Source organism: Galeopterus variegatus, unplaced genomic scaffold (genome assembly GCF_000696425.1).
Source record: "Galeopterus variegatus unplaced genomic scaffold, G_variegatus-3.0.2 Scaffold565, whole genome shotgun sequence".
NCBI classification, from domain to species: Eukaryota; Metazoa; Chordata; class Mammalia; order Dermoptera; family Cynocephalidae; genus Galeopterus; species Galeopterus variegatus.
The window spans coordinates 500,464-513,848 of record NW_007726676.1 but is presented as its reverse complement, the minus strand read 5'-3'; the positions used below and the strand labels follow the sequence as shown (position 1 = coordinate 513,848).

General features: G+C 43.5%; 1 protein-coding gene across 1 annotated transcript in view; it reads left to right on the top strand.

Annotated features, from left to right (window-relative positions):
• The window catches only part of MAMDC2 (MAM domain containing 2), a 93,240-nt gene that overhangs the window by 36,022 nt on the left and 43,833 nt on the right, over positions 1–13,385 (top strand). The window contains exon 4 of the mRNA XM_008570048.1: positions 3,375–3,640. Within this exon, the coding sequence (XP_008568270.1) occupies positions 3,375–3,640 (266 nt within the window). The remainder of the gene's footprint in view (positions 1–3,374; positions 3,641–13,385) is intronic.

Below are 13,385 nucleotides of genomic sequence, written 5' to 3'. Positions count from 1 at the left end.
ATGAAATACCTTTAAAAAACTATTGGATTTCATTTGTATGAAATCTCCTGAACAGACAATCCACAGACACAGAAAGCAGGTGAGTGGTCGCCAGGGGCTGGGGCGGGGAAAGGAGGCGTGACTGTTTAATGGGTCTGGGGGCTCCTTTTGGATTGAGGAAAACGTTATCTGGAACTAGACACTGTGATGGCTGCACCATACGGTGAATGTACCAAATGCCACTGAATTGTAGGCTTTAAAATGGGTAAAAGGGCAAATTTTAAATTATGTGTATTTTACTGTAATAAAAAATATATTGTGGGTGGAGGGAGCTGTTGGAAGATTTGAGTGTGCCCTTGATGGATGTATTTATAAGAACCTCTTAGAAACCGGAGTTTGAGTGCTCCTTGTATAGGGATTACTTGTTAATTTAATGACATCCTTTAGGGAGCCCACCGCAGTGGAGACTGGTGGGAAGAGCTTGATATCAAGGGGTTTAACGTCTCATTCATTTATTCAACAAGTATTTACACACTGGGCACTGGGGTGAATTTACCATGCAGCTGATGAAGCACACGTTCCAGGGCTCCGCACTTGCACAGGCCCTGGAAAGGCCTTGAAAGAGGTCCATGCAATTTTGTACTTGTAATTTTGTATTGTTTTCTTAGAGGTTGCCTAACTTGTAAAAATACAGGCCCTACAAACTCTGTTCTGACCTTGGCCAGACTAACTCCTGGAGAATACAATAGAGAACGAATCAAATATGAATCCCATAGTGAACAAATCAGATTTGAATCCCACCATCACTGGCTGACAATCATTTCATGGGCAAGAGAAACATTTGACAAATGTACACACAAATAAACTTGTAATTACAAGTTGTGGTAAGTGCTGTCAGAGAGGAAAAACTTTTCATTTACCCTCTTAGGTTCTGTGGCTGGGCCTGGGAATAAAATTGACCTAAGACAGATTAATAGGAGAAAACACACACATTTTAAACATTATTTAACATTTTTACATGCACATGGAAGCCATCATAGGAGAAATGAAGACAGATCAAAAGAAGCAGATCAAAGAAGCAGATCAGCCTGAGAGCTTATATACCATTTTTTTTTCCTTTTTGTCTTTTTTACTGACCGGCAACGGGATCGCAACCCTCAGTGTTGCGCCTGCACCGCGCTCAGCCAGTGAGCGGGAACCGGTCTCCACATGGGATCCGAACCCTTGGCGGGAGCGCCGCCGTGCTCCCAAGCAGTGCACTCTCCAGTGCGCCACCGGGCCGGCCCTTATATACCATTTTAAATGAAAAGTGATAGAACTGTGAAGTAGCAAGACAAAAAATTTTTAAAAAGGTTTTTGCTTCTAGGGGTGGTAAACTGTAGGGAAGTGACTAGGAAATATATGGGGGAAAACTAATGAAAGATAAGGGTTATTTTAGCAGGTTTGTTCATACAGATCCATTTCATTGTCAACTCCCAGTCTCCAGTGATAAGAAAGTTCTTCCCTTTCTGGTATGGGGAAGACACCTGTTCGTAGGAATTTTATGACCTGCTTTTAGATAGAAGGAGGGAGATTAGAAAGCACTTCCTGCACCTGCTATTTTTCAAGTGTCTTCAGCTCAAAGTGATCAATATGCCGACGCAGCATGTTTTGGGGCAGCATGTTCCCACCCCTTTCAGTGCCATGAAAGAAATGAAGACTGGGTCCAGAAAGAGAAGAGGGGAAGAACCCAATTCTGGTTGGGGATGCAGGGAAGGTCTCTCCAGCGGAAGCTGCAGTTAGCTGGGGGAGTGGGAGTGACCCAGGCAGGTGGAAGAGCATCTGTGAAGGCCTTGAATTGGGAAAGAGCTGGTCACACCAAGGAATGGGAAGGTCAGTGTGGCTGCACCGTGGGGACGAAAGGTGGGGAGAGTGGAGAACAGTGAAGTTAGAGAGGAGATAGATGTGGGTGTGGCAGTGCAGACTAAGCATTAGGGCTTTTATAAAGGAAATGAGAAGCCATTGGAAGGTTTTAAGCTGAGAAGAGAAGGATTACATTTATGTTTCAAAAAGATTGCTCTGGCTGTTGCATGGCTGCCCATATTAGTCTGCTCGAGCTGCCATAACAAAATAGCACAGACTGGGTGGCTTAAACTACAGAAATTTATTTCCTCACAGTTCCGGAGACTGAAAGTCCAAGATCAAGGTGCTGTAGGGGTTGGTTTCTGGTGAGGCCTCTTTTCCTGGCTTGCAGAAAGCCGCCTTCTTGCTGTATCCTCATGTGGCTTCTTTGTGTACGAAGAGCGACCAAGTTCTGGTGTGCGGTCCTCTTCATATAAGGATGAGTTAAATAATTAGGTAAAACTAAACTGTATAGCAAAGACTGAGGAGTTTAAAAGAAAATTGGCAGGGGGAGGAACAAAAAAGGGAAAGAAAAAAAGCAGGGTGTTATTTTTTTCTGCCCAGGTTTTCTAAAATACATGGACCCGTTTTTTTTTTTTTTTTGTCTTTTGTCTTTTTTCCGTGTCCGGCAACGGATCGCAACCCTCAGTGTTGCCCCCGTACCGGACCGGGGACCGGCAACGGGATTGCAACCCTCGGTGTTGCTCCCGCGCCTCGCTCAGCCAGTGAGCGGGAGCCGGTCTGTATGTGGGATCCGAACCCTCGGACGGGAGCGCCGCCGCGCTTCCCAAGCGGCGCACTATCCAGTGCGCCACCGGGCCGGCCCGACATGGACCCGTTTTAAGGACCCATGGGGGGTGGTGGGGCAGGTGGGAGGTGGGTTCCTGATCTTATTTTTCTTTATGTTATTAGAAGAAATAAAGAAAGAACATAGATCATCAGCTCCTTGGAGGAGCCATCTGATCACAAACCTACTGTGCAGGGGCAGGTTTAACATATGACCGAGAGAGTAATAGGCCCTGCCCGGACACACAAAAACCCCTACGAAGACTGCCAGGCCAGCCTGTATGCCCTCCTGCCCCATTGGTCACTACAGATAAGAAGGAGAAATTTGCTCTGGGCCTTCCATTCACTACCACCCAGTGCTGAGAATATAGCCTAAGTCAGGTTAACCAGGCAGCTGGTAGGTAGCCCCAAGATGGTTTCATCCTTTTTGTTTCCTGAAAAGTGTAAATCCTAATTGATGACTGGAATCAGGGCATATACAGTAGGAAATCTGTATTGGTTTATGAAGTTTACTTAAAATTGAAGGAGATTTTATTTGCACTAGAGGCAAATAGATATTTTCTATTGCTTAAACCACAGACATTAAAAAAGTGCTTTCTATCATTTAAAGCCTATGGAGATAGTTTCTGCTGGCAAATCCCACTACTTTAACCAAATTCTTCTACTTGATAATCTAAATTTGATTATTTTGCATCACCAGTACACTAAATGCTTTGTCTTGTTTTCAGGGTATTACTTGCTGGCCAACACGAAGTTTACATCTCAACCTGGCTACATTGGAAGGCTCTATGGCCCTTCCCTACCAGGAAACTTGCAGTATTGCCTACGTTTTTATTATGCCATCTATGGGTTTTTGAAAATGAGTGACACCCTAGCGGTTTATATCTTTGAAGAGAACCATGTGGTTCAAGAGAAGATCTGGTCTTTGCTGGAGTCCCCAAGGGGTGTTTGGATGCAAGCTGAAATCAGCTTTAAGAAGCCTATGCCTACCAAGGTACAGTAGCACATCCTCTGTCCATTTTCCATTGCTGGACTGTGTTAGTGAATCTCTGTTTAGTTACTGTCAGCTGGTGACGTGCTATTTTCCTTCTGTTCAGCCTGACAATCCCACCCCAACACCTTACCCCAGCCACCTACAAGTTAGTCCTTCAGTTCTTTTGCATTTTCTAGGTCTCTGAATCATGGCCATCTGGGGAGTTTGCTTGTTGGCCAGGAGTATGTGAATAGACCAAGTTCAACAGCTAAACTTTAGTTTGAAGCCCTAATTCTCTCTTTTCCACTTTCCCTCCCTCTCTCACACAAACACAGGCACACACCAGTGGGAATTCTAGTATTTTAAAAAGTTGAAATCAGTGAACCTGGTTCTACATTGAGGCTTTAAGATCAACACCCTAAGGTTCTAGCAGAACACAGAAGAGGAAGCTCATTAAAAACTATCGAGTCAACTCTGCCCCCAGCTAGAGGGAATTTACATAAGGGGACCATCAGCCGCTGACTTCCATGGCAATGAGGATACAAAAAGAGATCGTTATTGTGAGGGGAATGCAAAAGAAAGCTGTCATCTCTCAAGCCTAACAGCTCATAAACTTAAGGATCTTGTACAGATGGAATAAATTCTGTCCACTACAACCCAGATATGAAACTAGTGTGGGAAAATCCATTTTATTTTAGCCTGTCAATCAGCAAATATCCCTTGAGTACCCTTTCTGGGCAAGAAAGGAGCCCAAGGAAAGATAAGAAAGTTCCCTTTCTTCAAACAGATAACTCACACAGCAGGAGCTTGATAAATATTGTGGAACAAATGGATGAATCAGTTGAGCACATTCATTATCCAAGAAGTACCCAAAGTCCAGGCTCGCCAGGGGAAGCTATGGACCTAGGAGAGCAGCAGAACCGTCTTCAGAAACATGTACATCCTAAACTTCTCTTAGTTAGAACCATCTGGACAGAATCATAGCCGTGTCTGTCCTTAACTTCTTGCTAAAGAAATTGTGTAAACCATTCCCATCATAAGGTTTTTTAGTTACTTTTAGTTCATTGGAATACCCACCCAAATATGAATAAATCCTCACAATGATTAATCAAAGATCTCTTAAAATTTTTACGGGGGTCTTTTCCATTGCAATCTCCTTGATTTACTAATTTCTAAAAGGATTGAACCAATCTATAATACCTCTGGCAGAATAGAAGCATGCAAGTTTTACTACAGTCTCTAGGCACTGCGTGTTATTATTTCTATGCTAATTAATAGGCAGTGTTGCTGTGGGTATCCCCTGCTTAATTCCATCATAGTTTTATCACCTGACTCAACTGAGCTATTTGGCTTGGCTCCCCAGGCAAGAGAGGAAGCAAATTGGTGTTTCTGATGCCAATTTCCTACTTGTAGCCTAGGCGCTTGCTCTTTAAGCTTATTGCCTAGACAATTCCAAATATTTTCTGAATGAGCCTTTCTTTCTACAAATGTCATCTGATACTTGCAGCATTATTGAATTTCCTCTTTGATCTGTTAGTCTTGGAGCTGTCCAAGCCTTTCTGTACCTCTTAGGGATCCCAAAGTCTTAATTTGTTTCTCATTAACAATTATTTAACTATTACAGGTAGTTATGGCAATACGTACACACATGCACACACACACACACACACGAGCAGACATGCACCAGATTCACACAATCAGGGATGCATTAGAAAGTAATGGACTTTTTGTTACACTCCATACCCTGTTTTGCTGATGTTTTCAAGAAAAAAAGGATATAAAGAAGCATTTTGTTCATTCATTTGGCTTTCATTTATTTATTCATTCATCTGTTTATTCTTTTATTCAACCAGCGTTTATTAGGCATATACTCAGTGCAAAGGATATAAAGATGAATGAGGCTCAGATCCTACCCTTGAGGAGAAGATAACAGGTGATAGAAGATTAAATACATAAGAACCAACTATAGCGCAGTGTCTCTGTCCCACGGAAGGGCTGCATAGAAACACAGAGGAGTAATTCTACCAATTGTTATTACAAAAAATAATGACAGATAGAGACCCAGCTGAGCTGGTGTTTGGAGGGTTAAGATTCAGGCCATACTGGATTCTAACTCCTGCTCATCAGTCCACTACTCTCCCCCCACGTCCTCTCCTCACAAACACTTGGGTTGTTTAAGAATCTGCACGTTCCTCTTGGCATTTTGAAGAGGACAATTCTGCCTTTGTGTGGGGCCATCCCTCACATTACTGAATTTTTAACATCTGCGATTATTGCAACAACCAAAGTTATTTCCACACATTTCCAAATGGCCCCAGAGGTGCCATACCATCCTTGCATGAGAACCACTGTTCTATAAGTTGATTATGAAAATTGACATTAAAAGCCACCCTACTTGCAATCCATTCTTGCTCCCCTGCAATCTCCTCTGTCTGGCACTAGATTTATCACGATGCACCCCTCCCCTGCAGTAACCCTGTGGCTTCCTGTTGCTCCTAGGGAAAAGGCTCTGTGTGCTCTGATATCAGCCACCTCCCCAGCTTTCCCTCTTGCTCTCTCCATTCTAATCACACTGAACAATCAGTTCCTGGAACACTCTCTGTTCTCTCCTATTCTGGGTCCAATTGAATACGAGCCTGAAATACAGTTTTTCTTATGGCTCTTTCCTCTCTTGTTTTCATCATGGTTAGTCATTTAGAACGACAGTTCTTTGTGTTGCATGTTACAATCACTTGGGGCACTTTACAAAACACTGGGTGTGTTTCAGGCTTGAATCCTCCTACCTGCACTCCCTGTTGTTGAATTCTCCTACCTGCATTCTACCTGCACTCTCCTACCTGCAGTCCACTCTCTGGCTAGACTCTTCTTATTTATATCTGAGCTTAAACCTCACTTGCTCAGAGAATCCTTCTCTGACCCCACTCCCCATCCCTGACCAGCGTGGCTGTGTTAGGGTTCCTGGGCATCCTGTGCTTCTCCTTCATCATCCTGGAGACAGCATAACACTGTGATTGGGGACATAGACACAGGAATCTCTCTAGTTTCGAATCCTAATTCTACCACTTACTAGCTATGCCATAGTAGTCAGTTTTCTTTTTTTTTTTTTTTCCTTTTTGTCTTTTTTCATGTCCGGCAACGGATCGCAACCCTCAGTGTCGCGCCTGTACCAGACCAGGACCGGCAACGGGATCGCAACCCTTGGCGTTGCTCCCACACCTCGCTCAGCCAGTGAGCGGGAACCGGTCCATATGTGGGATCCGAACCCTCGGCGGGAGCACCACCGCGCTCCCAAGCGGCGCACTGTAGCAGTGCGCCACTGGGTCGGCCCAGTTTTCTTAATCTTTTTCTTCTTCACTTTTCCATCTGGAACAAAAAATCTAGCAGAATCTGTGCACCTGTCTTGCTCACAGTTGAAAACTGGACTTTTTTGTATGTATATCATAGATATAAACTGTTAAAAAAACCCAAAAGCAAACAAAACAAACCTAACAGTACTTGGCACACATTGATACGCAATGATTGTTTGTTGGCCGACTGTCATATTCTGACTTTTGAGTAGGGGTTGTTGACTCTCGTTAAAATCATTTGGGCAGCTTTTGAAATGCTGGTGCCCACATTTTACCACAAATCAAGGAAAGCAGGCACCGAGATGTTGATTAACATGCAGGAAGTTTATGAAGGTGTGCTCTTGGGGTCACTGCTGAAGGAAGGGAGAAGGAGGCAGCAGGATTAGGCAAGGGAGCCCCTGCGCTGCAGTGCATTCTCAGTGAAGGCCTCAGCTGACCTGCAGGGAGCTCTGAAGCTGGTGTGGCCTTTCAGAGTTGTCCTGAGTTGAGCAATATTGTCTTTATAGTCCTGTGCTGATCCATCATTAGTTACTGGCTAGGTGATTGTAACATGCAGCATAGAGAACCATTGCTCTAATTGACTAACCATGTTAAAATCAGAAAAGGAAATATCAATGAGAAAGACATGTGTTGCAGGTGTATATTCAGGTAAGCCACACTGAAACCAGGCGTGGCAGACCTGCAGGGTCTTTGGTGGCTAAAGGTCTAGGCAGGTGCACGTCTGTGTAGTGTCATGCCCAGGTCCCCCACCCTAAAATGCTGAGAGATGTTCCTGCAACATCACAGCTGGATGAGAACAGACTTGGACGAATGGTCTTCCTGCCCCTAGGTAGCTTTTCCACTATGAGTGACTCAGAAAGCTAGAGTCAGATCTGTCATCCTTGTGTGCACCCTTTAAGCCAGGAAACTCCCTTCAAAGCTTCAGAGATAAGAATTTTCCAGAGATATGACACCAGAACCCATGTGGTTGTTTCCCACATGCGGTTTCTGTCCACAGAGAGTTCATGGTTCTCCAAATATTCTTGCCATTTGGAAAGGAGCTTTAAGTCACAGAGCACAACTGTTAACGGTATCTATCTGGTAGCTTCTATTGGCTATTCTCTATAGTTTAATAACTCAGTATTTATTTTAACTAATTCCAAACTGATGATAACTTAAGAGATTTTTCTGAGCCTATTGAGCTTAGCACATTTTCTAATAGCTGGAATTTGCAATGATTGAGATTCTGAAATGAACTTGCTAGACCTTCTAGAGAGTTCACAGTTAGTTCAACCGGGGTCAGAACAAGGGATAACTGGCTATTTATCAAGTACCTACTTTGTGCCAAGCAGTGTATGCTCTCTCATTTAATATGCTAACAATGACACCATTTAAATCTCCAGGTGATGAGGCCAGTTAGCTCAGTTGGTTAGAGTGCAGTGTTATAACACCAAGGTCCAGGGTTCGGACCCACATATCAGCCAGCTGCCAAAACAGCAACAACAGATCTCCAGGTGAAAAAACCGAAGTTGCAAGAAATTTAAATAGTTTGATTCTTTCTGTTTTCTTGCTGCTCTCCCCAAATTCCAGATAAAATCCTTAAGTGATAACTCCAAGATTCATCTCAAATGTCTCCACTTCTGTCTCCACAGCCAGCACCCTAGTATAAATCATCATTTCTTACCTACTCTACTTCAATATCTTCCTAACTGGTTTTTCTGCTGCCACCGTGCTCCCTCTGCACTGTGTGTGCAGCAGCCAGAATCATCTCTTTGAAACAGAAATCAGCTCTTGACACTCCCGGCGTGAAACTTTTCTCTGCCCTTCAGTCCCCACTGTGGCTTATAAGGCCCTTTAGGATCTGGTCCCTGCCTACCTTGCTGACTTCCTCTCCCTTCACTCTGCCCATGATCACACAGTCACAAGGGCCTTCTCTCTGTCCCCCGAGTCCCAAAGTCTTTACTTCCACAAGGCCTTTGAACCTGCAGCCCCCTCTGCATGGGAAGCTGCTGTCCCAGCTATTCCTGTGTCGAGCTGGCTCTCATGCTTCTGTCCAAGGTCAAGTCCTTCCTCCCAGAAAGGAACTTTCCTGACCACCAGTTTATAACCTCTTTGCCCATCCCCAGATTATTTCTCATCATACAGCTTAGTTTATTTTGTGCATAGCATTTATCTCAATCTGAAATTATCTTGTTTGTTTATTTACTTTTCATTGTCTCTCCCCTTATGAAAATAAGAGTATACCTTTATGAGGACAGGGACCTTGTCAGTCTTATTCACCTCTGTATCCACAGCATCTAGCACTGTGCCTGGTGCAAAGTAGGCTATCAGTAAAATTCTGTCCAATAAATTTTATTTGGTGCATATGTGGTCAGTGAATGAATAAAAAAATGAGTAAGTGGACTCCCTAAGGTTAGTAAGTGGCAGAGCTGGGGTTTGAATCATGGTCTAGCCATGGTATAACTCTGAAGCCTGCCCATTGATTGGTGCAGGGTATCTTTGTATGGTCAAAGTCTCTATCCAGTCTTGGGAAAGGCCTGTTCTTGTGCTGCTGGAGAAAATCCAGCTCCCCAAGCCTGCCTCGGGGTGTAGGCACCTTCTGTGATTTTATTTAATTCTCACAACCCTCCTGTAAGGAAAGTAAGATATCTCCTTTTAGTGCCTGTGGCATCCTAGTTTGCAGAGTTAGACTAGCCCAAGGTCACCCAGGTGTTCCACTAGAAATGAATGCCTGAACTGAGAGCTGTCACACACGTGTCACTGCTGGGAGGAGAACACTCCTGCCTATATTTGGTGTCCTCACCACCCCACTCCTAAAGCCAATCAAGTGTGATTCTTCAGGGCCCAACTCAAAGAGAGTACCTGCTCCCATGAACGTTATTTTCACCTCTCAGTGAGTTGTCACATGGGACCAGAGCCAAGCAGAGTGAGGTGCAGCCTGGGCAGAGCTGTGAAGAAGTCAAAACTTTCAGCCTCTCCCCTTATTTCCTGTACTCCTAAAACCCACGTGCTACCTCATCTGGGCCTTCCCAGATGGCCTTCCACTCTGGGTGTTTTGTACCTTTCTTTTCCCTATTAGTACTTACCCAGTCTGTCTTGAGGACAATTGGATGGTTAGATTAATAACTCCTTGTGATCTTCCCCAGGCAGTTAAATCTTTGACAGAAACTATAATACAGTATATAACTCTAATTAAGAAATAATAGCAATGGTAAGAGTTTCCCTTAGACCATTCTAGCAAAGTAGCCATAGTGACAGATTCCGTGTGATGTTACCACAGCTGCCAACGACAGCAGGGACTTTTATTGAACACTTTCCAACACTTCACTGATGCCTTGGCTCCCTAGGAAGGAAAGCATGACAGCACCACTTAACAGATGAGGAACGCTCAGGGACAAAATTAAGGACATTGTTCAACATCACACAGCTATTAAATGGCGGAGCTAAGAGGTAGATCCAGGTCTTTTTTGACTCCAGAATCCATGCTTTTTATACTATGCCTGAATGCCTCCTGGCCCTCTCCTGGCAAACATCAAAGTATGGGATCAGGTGAGAAGGGGAGCCTGGCCCTAACCCTCAGGATCTCTAAAAAATTTAGGGCTTTATTATTAACTCTCAGTTGTACTATTTTAGAAATAACTTTGGCTCCTAGGCGGGGTCAAAATTCAAGATGGTTCAACACAGAGAGAAGCTGTGGGTTAGAAGGAAAATATAGCATCATGCTTAAGACTGTGGCTGTGGGTTCTCTGCCACTAAGGCTTTATAATTTGGGCTAGTTATATAACCTTCTTGAGCCTCACTTTTCTTTCATGTGTAAAGTGGGTACTTTAGTAGTACCCACTTTGTAGGATTATGGTGAAGATCAAATGAGATGCATTAGGTAAATAAAGCCTTTAGCATAGTACCTGGCATGTAGTTAGCATTTATTAAATTTAGCTGAAGAGAGAGACTAAAGAACATTTTTCCGAGGGCCTGATCCTCGTAAGGTTTCATAGGCAATACCTCTTTAGTACATAGATAATTCCTCACTCTGATTTTTGCTGTGAAGTATACTTTAAACTAAAAATCAGGTCAGAGTGTATCTTTATTTTAACAGTACTAGACTTTCCTAAAGACATGGCTGCTTTTACACAATTATGAACAGCCTACAGTTATCTTTTTAATGTTTAAGAAACATTTTGAAAAGGCATGAATCATGAAATGGTTTTTCTGGATCTGTTTTTCCCCCCAGCACTTTATAAAATAGAGAGCAGGTAATCAAGACTTACCTTGAGGTAATCGTACACTAGAGAGGATAATGAGGAAGAGAGAACAATTCACTCCGAAATGCTTTTCCTAAAAGCTAAATGTTTGGAGAGACTAGAGAGTGATTGCCAGAAACTCCTAACAGTGGAGCATAAACATTAGCCTTTATGCATACAAATCCTTAGTTTAACAATATGCTTGCTCACCACAGCTCATGTATTAGATCCTGTAATACCTTCTGGCCTGAAGCTAGTTTTCCCTTTAACAAAAATCTTTCAGCAGTCTGTTAATTAGAAGCACTGGGTGGAACTCAGTATTGTGATCATCAAATACTTATTTTGGGAAAAATGTTAAGTGGTCTGTAAATGAGAGAATGACCAGGTATTCTGTTTCCTCTGAGTCTGGCTTAATGATGAGCTCAGCAGTCACTCAGATCTTCATGGTAAACCTTTCTAAGTCTACATCTTTACTTTGTTATAGGACTAAAAAGCAAATGAACTTCAAATGCCATTTATGCATTTGGAAGGACATGCACTGGGCCAGTCTGAAAAACATACACTGTTTCTTCACTAGGTGAGAACCTAGGTCAGCGTTTGTCAGGGGGTGGCCTGTGAAGCGCAAGTCCCTTGAGTAGTTGTACTGGAAAAGGGTTCCATGGTCAAACGGATTTGGGGAATTCTGCGACTGAATCTCCACTCTTCCACACACACAAAGATTCACAACACACAGTGCCATATTAGAAACCCCAGATAAAGTCTACCTTAAAGAATTCTGTATAACCTTATTAAAGGTGGCAGTTCCCTCAAAGCATCTGACCTTACAATGCTTGTCTTGTGAAGCTCCTATTAGCATCACAGGACCCTCATAGCACTAACACGTTATACAGAAATTGTCTACTCACCTGCCTGTTGACTTCAATCAGATGGTAAGCTTCTGGAGAATAGAGGTCCATGTCTTATCTACTTTTTCATTTCTAATGTCAACACAATTTCTGGAACAGAGTGGGTACTTAACAAGTAGTTAAGGAGGGGAATTGAACTGTCAACATGTATGTGTGTTGATGGCAAAAAGAACAACATAATTCCATCAAAGGATAAGGGAAGGTTAAATGTTTCTGCCTTTGGATCAGATAAACTGTAATCCCTCACAGCACAGCACCTGAGCAATTTATCCTGCAAGTAATTTCAGTGTGAATATTTAAAGCAGGAGTATCTTGCTGGAGTAGATATAAGGACACACATGGACACGAAGATGCCAAGTCACTTCTGGGGCTTTTTATGATGATATTCACTAAAACCAAGAGCTGTAACTCTTCCCTTTGAAACAACTTCCTATCCTTGCATCGTGCCATTTCCCTATCGTCAAAAACCTGTATCAGGTTTTCCAGCCTCCCAGTTCTCCCAGTCCCTTGCCTGGCCCCTGACACAGCTTCTCCAGCACTTGCCTCCACACCATCCCCTCCCTACCCCAGGCCCTTCTGGCTTCTACACTTTGGTCCTCCTAATCCCCAGGAACCCTCTGCAGCTGCTTTCCTCTTTACCCCAGACTTCTCCACACAGCCAGGGAAAGTAAGACTAATCTCCACTGTCTCCTCTGTGCTGCAGGGAAAGCTTTTATTCATCTCTCCTCTCGTCGACTGTCTTTTTCATTCCCTATTCCAGATGCTCGATCCACTTTCACTCACGTTTCCACCCTGACCCTCCCTGCCTCGTTCCACCCACATCCTCCCTTCGGATGTGGCCTCATGGGCTCATCTCCCAGAAGGATGAAGGCATCCCACACAAGCCCCTTCACTTCTGTTCCTCTGAATCTTCACCTGCCTCTCTTCATCTCCTGATCAACCTGACAAAGGAAGTATTATCCCTACTCTTAGCCAAACCCAACCCACCCATCTACACATTTGATCTCATCCTCCTGCCTCCTCTAGGATCTTATTTTATAAATGATTCCCTCTCTTGTAAATCTTCAATCTCCATTATTCCTTTGCATACTGCCAACATGTGTTCATCTCCTCCACTCAACGCAAGTGAGCAACAAACCGTCCTTTTATCTCAGTACCCATTTAAGTGGTCACCGTATCCCATTCTTCTAACTTCACATTTCTTGAAAGATGCATCTTCAATTACTGTCCATGCTCCAGTTCAGTTTCTTTCTTTCTTTCTTTCTTTTTTTTTTTGGTGACTGGCCAGTCCAGG